The sequence below is a fragment of the Rhopalosiphum maidis genome, chromosome 2 (genome assembly GCF_003676215.2).
Source record: "Rhopalosiphum maidis isolate BTI-1 chromosome 2, ASM367621v3, whole genome shotgun sequence".
NCBI lineage: Eukaryota > Metazoa > Arthropoda > Insecta > Hemiptera > Aphididae > Rhopalosiphum > Rhopalosiphum maidis.
The window spans coordinates 36,840,104-36,859,654 of NC_040878.1; the positions used below are offsets into that span (position 1 = coordinate 36,840,104).

Here is a 19,551-nt window from a genome sequence, read left to right on the forward strand (position 1 = left end):
TAAAAAAAAAGTATAACGTACAAAAAAAAATATCTCAAAAAACCATTAAAAACAAGACACAAAAATGAAAAAAAACAATAAAACAACACTCATCAAAATAAAATATTAATCAAAAAATTAATCCAATAATTTAACAACGACATTTATTAACAAATTAATACACACACAAATAATAGTAATAAGAAACATAAAAAATAAAACTACATGACACAACCACATAAACACAATTTTTTAAAAAATATTACAGATGACATAATGCCAGCACTACACGGAGAACAAATAATATCAACGGTGACACAAAACAACATAAAACACACCCAAACAAAAAAAAATCAAATTGATGATATTAAAACAACGACAGTTACGGAAATTAATCAAAAAAAAATCACTAAAAAGCAAACGATAAAAACTGTAAAGGACGGTGTTGAAAACGTAGAGGTTATTGAATCTAAACCAGAGATTACAGAGATTGTTGATGAGGAAACTAAACCATTACCCGAAATCGAATCCCTTCAACCCGAAGAAGCTACGCTAATTCCAGACGAGGCTATATCTGTCGATATTAAAACTACGACTGTTATAGAGGGTGGTAAGAAGAAGGTTACTAAAAAGCAAACAATAAAAACTGTAAAGGATGGTGTGGAAAACGTAGAGGTTATTGAATCTAAACCAGAGATTACAGAGATTGTTGATGAGGAAACTAAACCATTACCCGAAATCGAATCCCTTCAACCCGAAGAAGCTACGCTAATTCCAGACGAGGCTATATCTGTCGATATTAAAACTACGACTGTTATAGAGGGTGGTAAGAAGAAGGTTACTAAAAAGAAAACAATAAAAACTGTAAAGGATGGTGTGGAAAACGTAGAGGTTATTGAATCTAAACCAGAGATTACAGAGGTTGTTGATGAGGAAAGTAAACCATTACCTGAAATCGAATCCCTTCAACCCGAAGAAGCTACGCTAATTCCAGATGAGGCTACATCTGTCGACATAAAAACTACGACTGTTATTGAGGGAGGTAAGAAGAAGGTTACTAAAAAGAAAACAATAAAAACTGTAAAGGACGGTGTTGAAAACGTAGAGGTTATTGAATCTAAACCAGAGATTACAGAGATTGTTGATGAGGAAACTAAACCATTACCCGAAATCGAATCCCTTCAACCCGAAGAAGCTACGCTAATTCCAGACGAGGCTACATCTGTCGATATTAAAACTACGACTGTTATAGAGGGTGGTAAGAAGAAGGTTACTAAAAAGAAAACAATAAAAACTGTAAAGGATGGTGTGGAAAACGTAGAGGTTATTGAATCTAAACCAGAGATTACAGAGATTGTTGATGAGGAAACTAAACCAATACCCGAAATCGAATTCCTTAAACCCGAAGAAGCTACGCTAATTCCAGACGAGGCTACATCTGTCGACATAAAAACTACGACTGTTATAGAGGGTGGTAAGAAAAAGGTTACTAAAAAGAAAACAATAAAAACTGTAAAGGACGGTATTGAAAACGTAGAGGTTATTGAATCTAAACCAGAGATAACAGAGATTGTTGATGAGGAAACTAAACCATTACCCGAAATCGAATCCCTTCAACCCGAAGAAGCTACGCTAATTCCAGACGAGGCTACATCTGTCGATATTAAAACTACGACTGTTATTGAGGGAGGTAAGAAGAAGGTTACTAAAAAGAAAACAATAAAAACTGTAAAGGACGGTGTTGAAAACGTAGAGGTTATTGAATCTAAACCAGAGATTACAGAGATTGTAGATGAGGAAACTAAACCATTACCCGAAATCGAATCCCTTCAACCCGAAGAAGCTACGCTAATTCCAGACGAGGCTACATCTGTCGATATTAAAACTACGACTGTTATAGAGGGTGGTAAGAAGAAGGTTACTAAAAAGAAAACAATAAAAACTGTAAAGGATGGTGTGGAAAACGTAGAGGTTATTGAATCTAAACCAGAGATTACAGAGATTGTAGATGAGGAAACTAAACCATTACCCGAAATCGAATCCCTTAAACCCGAAGAAGCTACGCTAATTCCAGACGAGGCTACATCTGTCGACATAAAAACTACGACTGTTATAGAGGGTGGTAAGAAAAAGGTTACTAAAAAGAAAACAATAAAAACTGTAAAGGACGGTGTGGAAAACGTAGAGGTTATTGAATCTAAACCAGAGATTACAGAGATTGTTGATGAGGAAACTAAACCATTACCCGAAATCGAATCCCTTCAACCCGAAGAAGCTTCCCTAATTCCAGATGAAGCTACGTCTGTCGACATAAAAACTACGACTGTTATTGAGGGAGGTAAGAAGAAGGTTACTAAAAAGAAAACAATAAAAACTGTAAAGGACGGTGTTGAAAACGTAGAGGTTATTGAATCAAAACCAGAGATTACAGAGATTGTTGATGAGGAAACTAAACCAATACCCGATATCGAATCTCTTCAACCCGAAGAAGCTACGCTAATTCCAGACGAGGCTACATCTGTCGACATAAAAACTACGACTGTTATAGAGGGTGGTAAGAAAAAGGTTACTAAAAAGAAAACAATAAAAACTGTAAAGGACGGTATTGAAAACGTAGAGGTTATTGAATCTAAACCAGAGATAACAGAGATTGTTGATGAGGAAACTAAACCATTACCCGAAATCGAATCCCTTCAACCCGAAGAAGCTACGCTAATTCCAGACGAGGCTACATCTGTCGATATTAAAACTACGACTGTTATTGAGGGAGGTAAGAAGAAGGTTACTAAAAAGAAAACAATAAAAACTGTAAAGGACGGTGTTGAAAACGTAGAGGTTATTGAATCTAAACCAGAGATTACAGAGATTGTAGATGAGGAAACTAAACCATTACCCCAAATCGAATCCCTTCAACCCGAAGAAGCTACGCTAATTCCAGACGAGGCTACATCTGTCGATATTAAAACTACGACTGTTATAGAGGGTGGTAAGAAGAAGGTTACTAAAAAGAAAACAATAAAAACTGTAAAGGATGGTGTGGAAAACGTAGAGGTTATTGAATCTAAACCAGAGATTACAGAGATTGTTGATGAGGAAACTAAACCATTACCCGAAATCGAATCCCTTAAACCCGAAGAAGCTACACTAATTCCAGACGAGGCTACATCTGTCGACATAAAAACTACGACTGTTATTGAGGGAGGTAAGAAGAAGGTTACTAAAAAGAAAACAATAAAAACTGTAAAGGACGGTGTTGAAAACGTAGAGGTTATTGAATCTAAACCAGAGATTACAGAGATTGTTGATGAGGAAACTAAACCATTACCCGAAATCGAATCCCTTCAACCCGAAGAAGCTACGATAATTCCAGACGAGGCTACATCTGTCGATATTAAAACTACGACTGTTATAGAGGGTGGTAAGAAGAAGGTTACTAAAAAGAAAACAATAAAAACTGTAAAGGATGGTGTGGAAAACGTAGAGGTTATTGAATCTAAACCAGAGATTACAGAGATTGTTGATGAGGAAAGTAAACCATTACCTGAAATCGAATCCCTTCAACCCGAAGAAGCTACGCTAATTCCAGATGAGGCTACATCTGTCGATATTAAAACTACGACTGTTATTGAGGGAGGTAAGAAGAAGGTTACTAAAAAGAAAACAATAAAAACTGTAAAGGACGGTGTTGAAAACGTAGAGGTTATTGAATCTAAACCAGAGATTACAGAGATTGTAGATGAGGAAACTAAACCATTACCCGAAATCGAATCCCTTCAACCCGAAGAAGCTACGCTAATTCCAGACGAGGCTACATCTGTCGATATTAAAACTACGACTGTTATAGAGGGTGGTAAGAAGAAGGTTACTAAAAAGAAAACAATAAAAACTGTAAAGGATGGTGTGGAAAACGTAGAGGTTATTGAATCTAAACCAGAGATTACAGAGATTGTTGATGAGGAAACTAAACCATTACCCGAAATCGAATCCCTTAAACCCGAAGAAGCTACACTAATTCCAGACGAGGCTACATCTGTCGACATAAAAACTACGACTGTTATTGAGGGAGGTAAGAAGAAGGTTACTAAAAAGAAAACAATAAAAACTGTAAAGGACGGTGTTGAGAACGTAGAGGTTATTGAATCTAAACCAGAGATTACAGAGATTGTTGATGAGGAAACTAAACCATTACCCGAAATCGAATCCCTTCAACCCGAAGAAGCTACGATAATTCCAGACGAGGCTACATCTGTCGATATTAAAACTACGACTGTTATAGAGGGTGGTAAGAAGAAGGTTACTAAAAAGAAAACAATAAAAACTGTAAAGGATGGTGTGGAAAACGTAGAGGTTATTGAATCTAAACCAGAGATTACAGAGATTGTTGATGAGGAAAGTAAACCATTACCTGAAATCGAATCCCTTCAACCCGAAGAAGCTACGCTAATTCCAGATGAGGCTCCATCTGTCGACATAAAAACTACGACTGTTATTGAGGGAGGTAAGAAGAAGGTTAATAAAAAGAAAACAATAAAAACTGTAAAGGACGGTGTTGAAAACGTAGAGGTTATTGAATCTAAACCAGAGATTACAGAGATTGTTGATGAGGAAACTAAACCATTACCCGAAATCGAATCCCTTCAACCCGAAGAAGCTACGCTAATTCCAGACGAGGCTACATCTGTCGATATTAAAACTACGACTGTTATAGAGGGTGGTAAGAAGAAGGTTACTAAGAAGAAAACAATAAAAACTGTAAAGGATGGTGTGGAAAACGTAGAGGTTATTGAATCTAAACCAGAGATTACAGAGATTGTTGATGAGGAAACTAAACCATTACCCGAAATCGAATCCCTCAAACCCGAAGAAGCTACACTAATTCCAGACGAGGCTACATCTGTCGACATAATAACTACGACTGTTATAGAGGGTGGTAAGAAAAAGGTTACTAAAAAGAAAACAATAAAAACTGTAAAGGACGGTATTGAAAACGTAGAGGTTATTGAATCTAAACCAGAGATTACAGAGATTGTAGATGAGGAAACTAAACCATTACCCGAAATGGAATCCCTTAAACCCGAAGAAGCTACGCTAATTCCAGACGAGGCTATATCTGTCGATATTAAAACTACGACTGTTATAGAGGGTGGAAAGAAGAAGATTACTAAAAAGAAAACAATAAAAACTGTAAAGGATGGTGTGGAAAACGTAGAGGTTATTGAATCTAAACCAGAGATTACAGAGATTGTAGATGAGGAAACTAAACCATTACCCGAAATCGAATCCCTTAAACCCGAAGAAGCTACGCTAATTCCAGACGAGGCTACATCTGTCGACATAAAAACTACGACTGTTATAGAGGGTGGTAAGAAAAAGGTTACTAAAAAGAAAACAATAAAAACTGTAAAGGACGGTGTGGAAAACGTAGAGGTTATTGAATCTAAACCAGAGATTACAGAGATTGTTGATGAGGAAACTAAACCATTACCCGAAATCGAATCCCTTCAACCCGAAGAAGCTTCCCTAATTCCAGATGAAGCTACGTCTGTCGACATAAAAACTACGACTGTTATTGAGGGAGGTAAGAAGAAGGTTACTAAAAAGAAAACAATAAAAACTGTAAAGGACGGTGTTGAAAACGTAGAGGTTATTGAATCAAAACCAGAGATTACAGAGATTGTTGATGAGGAAACTAAACCAATACCCGAAATCGAATTCCTTAAACCCGAAGAAGCTACGCTAATTCCAGACGAGGCTACATCTGTCGACATAAAAACTACGACTGTTATAGAGGGTGGTAAGAAAAAGGTTACTAAAAAGAAAACAATAAAAACTGTAAAGGACGGTATTGAAAACGTAGAGGTTATTGAATCTAAACCAGAGATTACAGAGATTGTTGATGAGGAAACTAAACCATTACCCGAAATCGAATCCCTTCAACCCGAAGAAGCTACGCTAATTCCAGACGAGGCTACATCTGTCGATATTAAAACTACGACTGTTATTGAGGGAGGTAAGAAGAAGGTTACTAAAAAGAAAACAATAAAAACTGTAAAGGACGGTGTTGAAAACGTAGAGGTTATTGAATCTAAACCAGAGATTACAGAGATTGTAGATGAGGAAACTAAACCATTACCCGAAATCGAATCCCTTCAACCCGAAGAAGCTACGCTAATTCCAGACGAGGCTACATCTGTCGACATAAAAACTACGACTGTTATTGAGGGAGGTAAGAAGAAGGTTACTAAAAAGAAAACAATAAAAACTGTAAAGGACGGTGTTGAAAACGTAGAGGTTATTAAATCAAAACCAGAGATTACAGAGATTGTTGATAAGGAAACTAAACCAATACCCGATATCGAATCTCTTCAACCCGAAGAAGCTACGCTAATTCCAGACGAGGCTACATCTGTCGACATAAAAACTACGACTGTTATAGAGGGTGGTAAGAAAAAGGTTACTAAAAAGAAAACAATAAAAACTGTAAAGGACGGTATTGAAAACGTAGAGGTTATTGAATCTAAACCAGAGATTACAGAGATTGTTGATGAGGAAACTAAACCATTACCCGAAATCGAATCCCTTAAACCCGAAGAAGCTACGCTAATTCCAGACGAGGCTACATCTGTCGATATTAAAACTACGACTGTTATTGAGGGAGGTAAGAAGAAGGTTACTAAAAAGAAAACAATAAAAACTGTAAAGGACGGTGTTGAAAACGTAGAGGTTATTGAATCTAAACCAGAGATTACAGAGATTGTTGATGAGGAAACTAAACCATTACCCGAAATCGAATCCCTTCAACCCGAAGAAGCTACGCTAATTCCAGACGAGGCTACATCTGTCGATATTAAAACTACGACTGTTATAGAGGGTGGTAAGAAAAAGGTTACTAAAAAGAAAACAATAAAAACTGTAAAGGACGGTGTGGAAAACGTAGAGGTTATTGAATCTAAACCAGAGATTACAGAGATTGTTGATGAGGAAACTAAACCATTACCCGAAATCGAATCCCTTAAACCCGAAGAAGCTTCCCTAATTCAAGATGAGGCTACGTCTGTCGACATAAAAACTACCACTGTCATTGAGGGAGGTAAGAAGAAGGTTACTAAAAAGAAAACAATAAAAACTGTAAAGGACGGTGTTGAAAACGTAGAGGTTATTGAATCTAAACCAGAGATTACAGAGATTGTTGATGAGGAAACTAAACCATTACCCGAAATCGAATCCCTTCAACCTGAAGAAGCTACGCTAATTCCAGACGAGGCTACATCTGTCGATATTAAAACTACGACTGTTATAGAGGGTGGTAAGAAAAAGGTTACTAAAAAGAAAACAATAAAAACTGTAAAGGACGGTGTGGAAAACGTAGAGGTTATTGAATCTAAACCAGAGATTACAGAGATTGTAGATGAGGAAACTAAACCATTACCCGAAATGGAATCCCTTAAACACGAAGAAGCTACGCTAATTCCAGACGAGGCTATATCTGTCGATATTAAAACTACGACTGTTATAGAGGGTGGTAAGAAGAAGGTTACTAAAAAGAAAACAATAAAAACTGTAAAGGATGGTGTGGAAAACGTAGAAGTTATTGAATCTAAACCAGAGATTACAGAGATTGTAGATGAGGAAACTAAACCATTACCCGAAATCGAATCCCTTAAACCCGAAGAAGCTACGCTAATTCCAGACGAGGCTACATCTGTCGACATAAAAACTACGACTGTTATAGAGGGTGGTAAGAAAAAGGTTACTAAAAAGAAAACAATAAAAACTGTAAAGGACGGTGTTGAAAACGTAGAGGTTATTGAATCTAAACCAGAGATTACAGAGATTGTTGATGAGGAAACTAAACCATTACCCGAAATCGAATCCCTTCAACCCGAAGAAGCTTCCCTAATTCCAGATGAAGCTACGTCTGTCGACATAAAAACTACGACTGTTATTGAGGGAGGTAAGAAGAAGGTTACTAAAAAGAAAACAATAAAAACTGTAAAGGACGGTGTTGAAAACGTAGAGGTTATTGAATCAAAACCAGAGATTACAGAGATTGTTGATGAGGAAACTAAGCCAATACCCGAAATCGAATCCCTTAAACCCGAAGAAGCTACGCTAATTCCAGACGAGGCTACATCTGTCGACATAAAAACTACGACTGTTATAGAGGGTGGTAAGAAAAAGGTTACTAAAAAGAAAACAATAAAAACTGTAAAGGACGGTATTGAAAACGTAGAGGTTATTGAATCTAAACCAGAGATTACAGAGATTGTTGATGAGGAAACTAAACCATTACCCGAAATCGAATCCCTTCAACCTGAAGAAGCTACGCTAATTCCAGACGAGGCTACATCTGTCGATATTAAAATTACGACTGTTATAGAGGGTGGTAAGAAGAAGGTTACTAAAAAGAAAACAATAAAAACTGTAAAGGACGGTGTGGAAAACGTAGAGGTTATTGAATCTAAACCAGAGATTACAGAGATTGTTGATGAGGAAACTAAACCATTACCCGAAATCGAATCCCTTAAACCCGAAGAAGCTACGCTAATTCCAGACGAGGCTATATCTGTCGATATTAAAACTACGACTGTTATAGAGGGTGGTAAGAAAAAGGTTACTAAAAAGAAAACAATAAAAACTGTAAAGGACGGTGTGGAAAACGTAGAGGTTATTGAATCTAAACCAGAGATTACAGAGATTGTTGATGAGGAAACTAAACCATTACCCGAAATCGAATCCCTTAAACCCGAAGAAGCTACGCTAATTCCAGACGAGGCTACATCTGTCGATATTAAAACTACGACTGTTATAGAGGGTGGTAAGAAGAAGGTTACTAAAAAGAAAACAATAAAAACTGTAAAGGATGGTGTGGAAAACGTAGAGGTTATTGAATCTAAACCAGAGATTACAGAGATTTTTGATGAGGAAACTAAACCATTACCCGAAATCGAATCCCTTAAACCCGAAGAAGCTACGCTAATTCCAGATGAGGCTACATCTGTCGACATAAAAACTACGACTGTTATTGAGGGAGGTAAGAAGAAGGTTACTAAAAAGAAAACAATAAAAACTGTAAAGGACGGTGTTGAAAACGTAGAGGTTATTGAATCTAAACCAGAGATTACAGAGATTGTTGATGAGGAAACTAAACCATTACCCGAAATCGAATCCCTTCAACCTGAAGAAGCTACGCTAATTCCAGACGAGGCTACATCTGTCGATATTAAAATTACGACTGTTATAGAGGGTGGTAAGAAGAAGGTTACTAAAAAGAAAACAATAAAAACTGTAAAGGATGGTGTGGAAAACGTAGAGGTTATTGAATCAAAACCAGAGATTACAGAGATTGTTGGTGAGGAAACTAAACCATTACCCGAAATCAAATCCCTTAAACCCGAAGAAGCTACACTAATTCCAGACGAAGCTACATCTGTCGACATAAAAACTACGACTGTTATAGAGGGTGGTAAGAAAAAGGTTACTAAAAAGAAAACAATAAAAACTGTAAAGGACGGTATTGAAAACGTAGAGGTTATTGAATCTAAACCAGAGATTACAGAGATTGTTGATGAGGAAACTAAACCATTACCCGAAATCGAATCCCTTAAACCCGAAGAAGCTACGCTAATTCCAGACGAGGCTACATCTGTCGATATTAAAACTACGACTGTTATAGAGGGTGGTAAGAAGAAGGTTACTAAAATGAAAACAATAAAAACTGTAAAGGATGGTGTGGAAAACGTAGAGGTTATTGAATCTAAACCAGAGATTACAGAGATTTTTGATGAGGAAACTAAACCATTACCCGAAATCGAATCCCTTAAACCCGAAGAAGCTACGCTAATTCCAGACGAGGCTACATCTGTCGATATTAAAACTACGACTGTTATTGAGGGAGGTAAGAAGAAGGTTACTAAAAAGAAAACAATAAAAACTGTAAAGGACGGTGTTGAAAACGTAGAGGTTATTGAATCTAAACCAGAGATTACAGAGATTGTTGATGAGGAAACTAAACCATTACCCGAAATCGAATCCCTTCAACCTGAAGAAGCTACGCTAATTCCAGACGAGGCTACATCTGTCGATATTAAAACTACGACTGTTATAGAGGGTGGTAAGAAGAAGGTTACTAAAAAGAAAACAATAAAAACTCTAAAGGACGGTGTGGAAAACGTAGAGGTTATTGAATCTAACCCAGAGATTACAGAGATTGTTGATGAGGAAACTAAACCATTACCCGAAATCGAATCCCTTCAACCTGAAGAAGCTACGCTAATTCCAGACGAGGCTACATCTGTCGATATTAAGACTACGACTGTTATAGAGGGTGGTAAGAAGAAGGTTACTAAAAAGAAAACAATAAAAACTCTAAAGGACGGTGTGGAAAACGTAGAGGTTATTGAATCTAAACCAGAGATTACAGAGATTGTTGATGAGGAAACTAAACCATTACCCGAAATCGAATCCCTTCAACCCGAAGAAGCTTCCCTAATTCCAGATGAGGCTACGTTTGTCGACATAAAAACTACGACTGTTATTGAGGGAGGTAAGAAGAAGGTTACTAAAAAGAAAACAATAAAAACTGTAAAGGACGGTGTTGAAAACGTAGAGGTTATTGAATCTAAACCAGAGATTACAGAGATTGTTGATGAGGAAACTAAACCATTACCCGAAATCGAATCCCTTAAACCCGAAGAAGCTACGCTAATTCCAGACGAGGCTACATCTGTCGATATTAAAACTACGACTGTTATAGAGGGTGGTAAGAAGAAGGTTACTAAAAAGAAAACAATAAAAACTGTAAAGGACGGTGATGAAAACGTAGAGGTTATTGAATCTAAACCAGAGTTTACAGAGATTGTTGATGAGGAATCTAAAACATTACATAATTTACATTCTCACGATGTCGTCAAACCTTCCTTTACCTCTGATATTCATCTTTCTCAAAAGCCCATTACACATATTTATGATGACACATCACTCACAAATGATAATGTACCACATGATGATATACATTCTACATCACCAGTTTATATTTCAGACAATCACAAGTCAGGTATTGTATATTTTTAAATATGTACAAATTGGTTTTCCTATTTATGCCGTGAATGTTTTTTTTGTTTTTTTGTTTTACACTACTTATATCTGATTATAACATTATTCTTTTATTTAAATTATTTATGTTTACTTTTTGATCTAATCTTCTATATATTTGTTTATATTTTGTCTCTTCCTTTACATATATATATAATTATTTTTTATACTTTAAAATACTATTATTCTCTTTCAAATTAATTTGCTTCATTGTGATTTATAAATTGTTATTTTAATAACATTATTTGTGTAGGTTTATTTACTTTTGTTAGTTTTTATAAAGAAGTATTCTTTTTACAATTCTACATTTTTAAATTATTTTAATTTGCATATACACCATCTACATCACAAATTTATTTCATCATATTTTATTTTCATTTTTTTTACTAACCAATTAATTTTTTTTTATTTATCCTGTATTCTGAAATTTGTTTATTGTTAATTTCAGATGAATCAAGTATTGATAGTTTATTAAAAGAAGTTATTGACGAAAACATCGAATTTCCTTTAAATTCAACTGTAACAGATGTTGACGATACTTCATTAATTGAACAATCCAAAATTATCGATAACATTGGAACACCTACTTTTAATGAACTAGAAATAAAAGAAGCTTTTATGGCTTTAAAACCAAGAAAAAAAATGTCATTAACTGATGAAGAAGAAGTTGTTAATATTACTTATATTCCAAAACAGACCAAGCCTAAAGAAGTTATAGAACAAGAATTTAGCATCAAAGCTCACACATATGAAGAGGAAGAAATTTCTATGACAGGCAATGTGAAACTACGCCGAAAGTCAACAGTGGAGTGTCCTAAACAATCATTAACTATAAACGAGATTGAAATTAATCAAATTAATGAAGAAGATCTTGAAAAACCTGATGAACATACAGAAGAAATACCCAAACCTGCGGATGAATTTCCACAAAAAACAATTGAAGAACCTATAATAATTGAAGAATGTACTTTAGATAAACCTTCAACAGGGATATTATATGATGATCAAAGTATATCTGTTATAACAGATGTAAAAGTTGAACCGATACGTAAACTGTCAATTAAACAAGAAGTAGCCACAGTTGAGTTTACTTCTGAAAAAGTCGAAACTAAAGTATCAGAAGAGGAACAGCCCTTAGAGGAGCTGGAGGTCAAAATAAACCCTCAACGTAAATCTTCCCATAAGAAAGAAATTAAAGAGAATTTAGTAGAAGAAAGTTCTGTTGTTGTTAAACGACCAAAGAAAAAAGAAGAAAAGCCACAGGAACCAACCGAAGAAGTTATTTCTATTAAAGAAATAAAAGAAACACCTGAAGAAGTTCAACCGGTATCTGAAACAGTTGATATAATGATTGAACCTAAACGTAAACCATCAATTGAAAAAGAAGAAGCTGCAGATGAGATAACTATTGAAAAAATCGAAACCATTGTACAAGGAGAAGAACAACCCTCAGAGGAAGTTGAGGTCAAAATAAAACCTAAACGTAAACCTTCTCTTAAAAAGGATATTAAAGAGAAATCGCCCGAAGAAAGTTCTGTTGTAGTTAAACGCCCAAAGAAAAAAGAAGCAGTACCACAAGAACAAGAACCAACTGAAGAAGTGTTTACTATTAAAGAAATAAAAGAAAAACCAGAAGAAATTCAACAGTTATCTGAAACGGTTGATGTAAAGATAGAACCTAAACGTAAACCATCAATTAAAAAAGAAGAAACTGCAGATGAGATAACTATAGAAAAAGTCGAAACTATTGTACAAGAAGAAGAACAACCCTCAGAGGAAGTTGAGGTCAAAATAAAACCTAAACGTAAACCTTCTCTTAAAAAGGATATTAAAGAGAAATCGCCCGAAGAAAGTTCTGTTGTAGTTAAACGCCCAAAGAAAAAAGAAGCAGTACCACAAGAACAAGAACCAACTGAAGAAGTGTTTACTATTAAAGAAATAAAAGAAAAACCAGAAGAAATTCAACAGTTATCTGAAACTGTTGATGTAAAGATAGAACCTAAACGTAAACCATCAATTAAAAAAGAAGAAGCTGCAGATGAGATAACTATTGAAAAATTCGAAACCATTGTACAAGAAGAAGAACAACCCTCAGAGGAAGTTGAGGTCAAAATAAAACCTAAACGTAAACCTTCTCTTAAAAAAGACATTAAAGAGAAATCGCCCGAAGAAAGTTCTGTTGTAGTTAAACGCCCAAAGAAAAAAGAAGCAGTACCACAAGAACAAGAACCAACTGAAGAAGTGTTTACTATTAAAGAAATAAAAGAAAAACCAGAAGAAATTCAACAGTTATCTGAAACGGTTGATGTAAAGATAGAAGCTGAACGTAAACTATCAATTAAAAAAGAAGAAGCTGCAGATGAGATAACTATAGAAAAAGTCGAAACTATTGTACAAGAAGAAGAACAACCCTCAGAGGAAGTTGAGGTCAAAATAAAACCTAAACGTAAACCTTCTCTTAAAAAGGATATTAAAGAGAAATCGCCCGAAGAAAGTTCTGTTGTAGTTAAACGCCCAAAGAAAAAAGAAGCAGTACCACAAGAACAAAAACCAACTGAAGAAGTGTTTACTATTAAAGAAATAAAAGAAAAACCAGAAGAAATTCAACAGTTATCTGAAACGGTTGATGTAAAGATAGAACCTGAACGTAAACTATCAATTAAAAAAGAAGAAGCTGCAGATGAGATAACTATAGAAAAAGTCGAAACTATTGTACAAGAAGAAGAACAACCCTCAGAGGAAGTTGAGGTCAAAATAAAACCTAAACGTAAACCTTCTCTTAAAAAAGACATTAAAGAGAAATCGCCCGAAGAAAGTTCTGTTGTAGTTAAACGCCCAAAGAAAAAAGAAGCAGTACCACAAGAACAAGAACCAACTGAAGAAGTGTTTACTATTAAAGAAATAAAAGAAAAACCAGAAGAAATTCAACAGTTATCTGAAACGGTTGATGTAAAGATAGAACCTAAACGTAAACCATCAATTAAAAAAGAAGAAGCTGCAGATGAGATAACTATAGAAAAAGTCGAAACTATTGTACAAGAAGAAGAACAACCCTCAGAGGAAGTTGAGGTCAAAATAAAACCTAAACGTAAACCTTCTCTTAAAAAGGATGTTAAAGAGAAATCGCCCGAAGAAAGTTCTGTTGTAGTTAAACGCCCAAAGAAAAAAGAAGCAGTACCACAAGAACAAAAACCAACTGAAGAAGTGTTTACTATTAAAGAAATAAAAGAAAAACCAGAAGAAATTCAACAGTTATCTGAAACGGTTGATGTAAAGATAGAACCTAAACGTAAACCATCAATTAAAAAAGAAGAAGCTGCAGATGAGATAACTATAGAAAAAGTCGAAACTTTTGTACAAGAAGAAGAACAACCCTCAGAGGAAGTTGAGGTCAAAATAAAACCTAAACGTAAACCTTCTCTTAAAAAGGACATTAAAGAGAAATCGCCCGAAGAAAGTTCTGTTGTAGTTAAACGCCCAAAGAAAAAAGAAGCAGTACCACAAGAACAAGAACCAACTGAAGAAGTGTTTACTATTAAAGAAATAAAAGAAAAACCAGAACAAATTCAACAGTTATCTGAAACGGTTGATGTAAAGATAGAACCTAAACGTAAACCATCAATTAAAAAAGAAGAAGCTGCAGATGAGATAACTATAGAAAAAGTCGAAACTATTGTACAAGAAGAAGAACAACCCTCAGAGGAAGTTGAGGTCAAAATAAAACCTAAACGTAAACCTTCTCTTAAAAAGGACATTAAAGAGAAATCGCCCGAAGAAAGTTCTGTTGTAGTTAAACGCCCAAAGAAAAAAGAAGCAGTACCGCAAGAACAAGAATCAACTGAGGAAGTTTTTACTATTAAAGAAATAAAAGATAAACCAGAAGAAATTCAACAGATATCTGAAACGGTTGATGTAAAGATAGAACCTAAACGTAAACCATCAATTAAAAAAGAGGAAGCTGCAGATGAGATAACTATTGAAAAATTCGAAACCATTGTACAAGGAGAAGAACAACCCTCTGAGGAAGTTGAGGACAAAATAAAACCTAAACGTAAACCTTCTATTAAAAAGGACATTAAAGAGAAATCGCCCGAAGAAAGTTCTGTTGTAGTTAAACGCCCAAAGAAAAAAGAAGCAGTACCGCAAGAACAAGAATCAACTGAGGAAGTTTTTACTATTAAAGAAATAAAAGATAAACCAGAAGAAATTCAACAGATATCTGAAACGGTTGATGTAAAGATAGAACCTAAACGTAAACCATCAATTAAAAAAGAGGAAGCTGCAGATGAGATAACTATTGAAAAATTCGAAACCATTGTACAAGGAGAAGAACAACCCTCTGAGGAAGTTGAGGACAAAATAAAACCTAAACGTAAACCTTCTCTTAAAAAGGACATTAAAGAGAAATCGCCCGAAGAAAGTTCTGTTGTAGTTAAACGCCCAAAGAAAAAAGAAGCAGTACCTCAAGAACAAGAATCAACTGAAGAAGTTTTTACTATTAAAGAAATAAAAGATAAACCAGAAGAAATTCAACAGATATCTGAAACTGTTGATGTAAAGATAGAACCTAAACGTAAACCATCAATTAAAAAAGAGGAAGCTGCAGATGAGATAACTATTGAAAAATTCGAAACCATTGTACAAGAAGAAGAACAACCCTCTGAGGAAGTTGAGGACAAAATAAAACCTAAACGTAAACCTTCTCTTAAAAAGGACATTAAAGAGAAATCGCCCGAAGAAAGTTCTGTTGTAGTTAAACGCCCAAAGAAAAAAGAAGCAGTACCTCAAGAACAAGAATCAACTGAAGAAGTTTTTACTATTAAAGAAATAAAAGATAAACCAGAAGAAATTCAACAGATATCTGAAACTGTTGATGTAAAGATAGAACCTAAACGTAAACCATCAATTAAAAAAGAGGAAGCTGCAGATGAGATAACTATTGAAAAATTCGAAACCATTGTACAAGAAGAAGAACAACCCTCAGAGGAAGTTGAGGTCAAAATAAAACCTAAACGTAAACCTTCTATTAAAAAGGACATTAAAGAGAAATCGCCCGAAGAAAGTTCTGTTGTAGTTAAACGCCCAAAGAAAAAAGAAGCAGTACCGCAAGAACAAGAATCAACTGAAGAAGTTTTTACTATTAAAGAAATAAAAGATAAACCAGAAGAAATTCAACAGATATCTGAAACTGTTGATGTAAAGATAGAACCTAAACGTAAACCTTCATTTAAAAAAGAAGAAGCGGCAGATGAGATAACTATTGTAAAAGAAGAAGAACAACCCATAGAGGAAGTTGAGGTCAAATTAAAATCTAAACGTAAACCTTCTTTTGAAGAGGAATCCAAAGAGAAATCTTTCGATGAAGCTTCTGTTATAGTTAAACGTCCGAAGAAAAGATTAGAAAAACCGATAGAAGTAGATGAGACTGATGAAGTGTTTACAGTTAAGAAAACACTAGAGAAGCCTTGTATGTTGAACGATGAATTCTCTGAAACTGTAGAATTTAAAATAAAACCTAAACAAAGTTCCTCGTCTTATAATGTTGATGAAGGAACTGAGGAGTTATTTAAAATAGATTTAAAACCCAAAAAAGAATTACAAGATATAATTATTTACGAAGAAGAGTCGTTAGATTTTAAGGTTAAACGAAAACCATCAATACAGTCCTTCAGCCAAGGTATGTAGGTTTTAAATTATTTTATAAATATTGAGTAGTATAAAGTAGATAACTAAATTTATTTTTACTATATTCTAATCATAAGCTTAAAGTATATTGTGTCTATTGTATTTTATTCAGATGGAGCTGAGCTGAAAATAGTTCAAGAAAAAGACGTTTTTTTGAAGGGTACGAGACGATCTCTGCTCCATATTTATAGCTTTTGCTATTGTTTTTAGCTGTCTTCCGCTTTACATGCTTTACATTGTTCATTGCACCATTATTTATAATTAATTTTATATATGAATTGAATGTTTCAGATAATAACATTTTACAAGAAGATAGTCATGATGGTGAAATAATGTTTGCAATCCGCTCATATATTGCTGAAAATGAAGATGCTTTAGACTTAGTTGAAGGAGAAAAAGTCTATGTTATAGGTAAACAAATTTTTATGCAGAAATTTACCAATCATTAATTTTATTTTTTATTTTAGAAAGTAATAACCAAGATTGGTGGTTTGTTAAAAAACATTTAACGGAAGAAAAAGGCTGGGTTCCTTCTATTTACTTAAGAGATGAAACCAGTTACATGCGGTACGTGCAAAAGAAATTACATGAAAAGATTGATAAACTGCCAATTTTCCAAAGTAAGCAATAATAAATAAGCAAAATTACTATAACCATTTAATATTTTTATTGAATCATGAAATGACTATTTTTATTAGTTCCACCTTAAATAATCTACGGTATAATTTTAAATTAAATTAGAAGCACAAACAAATATAAAAAATATCAATGAGGAGATGAGGAAATTTCTTAAAATTAATGTTAATAATAATAAAGCTAATTTAGTACCTATTTATACCTTAAAAATAAAAAATTATAGGTTTTTAAAAATATTAATTTAATATTTTATATGATTGTGATCAACAGACATATATTACACAGGCATTAACTTTAAGTTTTTAACCATATATCAAATTTTTCAAGGACATGCTTCAAATGAAAAACCTTCAGCTCCACGTTTTGTAGAAAAACTTCAACCCAAGCATGTACCAGATGGTGGTACAGTTCAGTTTGAGTGTCACGTAGAAGGAAATCCTAGACCACAAATTACATGGTTTAGGCAAACGGCAATAATTAAACCATCTCAAGATTTCCAAGTTAGTAAAAATTTAGAGTTTTATACAAATTCATTTTCAAATCAATATTCTATTTTCTATATTATTGAATTTATTTAATTTCAGATATTCTATGATGAAGATAATGTTGCAACGTTAATAATAAGAGAAATTTTTCCTGAAGATGCAGGTACATTCACTTGTGTTGCTAAAAATATAGCCGGATTTGCATCTAGTACAACAGAATTAACCGTTGAAGCACCATTATCAGACCATGGCTCTGATGTAACAGGTCTTTCCAGAAAGAGCATGTCTAGGTATTAATTATTAAAAATTAAAACTTAATTATACAACCCAACCCTTTATTATTAAAACTTTGTAATTAAAATATTGTGTCCAAAATAATATTTAATCCATTAAACAATTTTTATTAGACTATAACATATAATTATAAAATCGTGTTCAAGCATAAAAATATATTTTTATTAATAAGTGTAAATTTGATTTTCAGAGAATCATCATTAGCTGATATACTAGAAGGTATACCCCCTACATTTTCTCGTAAACCAAAAGCCACATGTACATCAGAGCATTCAGATGTTATACTTGAATGTCGTCTTGTAGCTGTGCCAGAGCCAGACATATTTTGGCATTATAATGGTAGAGAAATTTCGATTACCGATTCTATAAAAGTGAATACATACTCAGATATGCACTTCTACGTGAGCAGCATTAAAATTAATGACGTCCTAAAGACTCAAGAAGGTATATACACTGTAATAGCAAGAAATAGAGAAGGTGAGGCTAAAATGGATTTAGTGCTCAAAGTAAAAACTGGTTTACCAGAGAAACCACAAATACTTGAACCTCTTTACGATATAACTATAAATGAGGGTGAGACTGCAGTGTTAAGTACTCAAATTAGTGGAGAGCCACAGCCTATGGTCGAATGGCTAAAAAACAGTAAAAAAATAACTGATATCAAAACTGTTGTGACCAAAGATGGAATTCATTCATTAACCATTAATAATCCAACTCCTCGTGATTCCGCAAAATACACTGTAATAGCTTCAAACAAACTTGGTAGTGCACAAACTACGTGTTTCCTGGCAGTTGAAGGTACGTTAAATACTCCTATTTATATTATCTGAATAACACTATCAAACTGAGTTAAATAAAAATATTTCTAATTTAAATTAAAAATAATTTATTTTGTATTTTTTCTAAAATATTTCTATAACAATATAAATCGTATTTACCAGGAATTTTATTAATATTTAAGTAAATAATTATTTCAAATAAATTCACAGAACTCCCTGGACCACAAGCGCCATTGTTTATTGAACGTTTCCAAGAACAAACCGTCAAAGAAAAAGGAACTATTACATTGATTGCTAAGGTAACCGGAAATCCAGTCCCAATAGTTTCTTGGTTTAGAAATAATAAACCATTACTTGCTTCGTCCAAGAAAAAAGAAGTATTTGATGGTGAAAATATAGTTTTGGAAATCATAAATGCTGATAGTGAAGAAGATGCCGGCGATTACAAATGTGTAGCAACAAACACATTCGGCACCGCCACACATGGTGCTAGAGTGTCGGTTGATGTACCACAAGTGTAAGTGTATTGAAAAAAACAAATACGCATCGATAATTTATTTTTATGATTATATAATATTATATATTAAATATTAATAATA

General features: G+C 34.1%; 1 protein-coding gene across 1 annotated transcript in view; it reads left to right on the top strand.

Moving 5' to 3' along the window:
- Positions 1-19,551, top strand: part of LOC113555241 (titin) — a 102,950-nt gene that overhangs the window by 74,875 nt on the left and 8,524 nt on the right. The window contains exons 81-89 of the mRNA XM_026959636.1: positions 248-11,035; positions 11,522-16,750; positions 16,871-16,918; positions 17,050-17,169; positions 17,226-17,378; positions 17,722-17,894; positions 17,979-18,169; positions 18,364-18,971; positions 19,163-19,469. Of these exons, the coding sequence (XP_026815437.1) occupies positions 248-11,035; positions 11,522-16,750; positions 16,871-16,918; positions 17,050-17,169; positions 17,226-17,378; positions 17,722-17,894; positions 17,979-18,169; positions 18,364-18,971; positions 19,163-19,469 (17,617 nt within the window). The remainder of the gene's footprint in view (positions 1-247; positions 11,036-11,521; positions 16,751-16,870; positions 16,919-17,049; positions 17,170-17,225; positions 17,379-17,721; positions 17,895-17,978; positions 18,170-18,363; positions 18,972-19,162; positions 19,470-19,551) is intronic.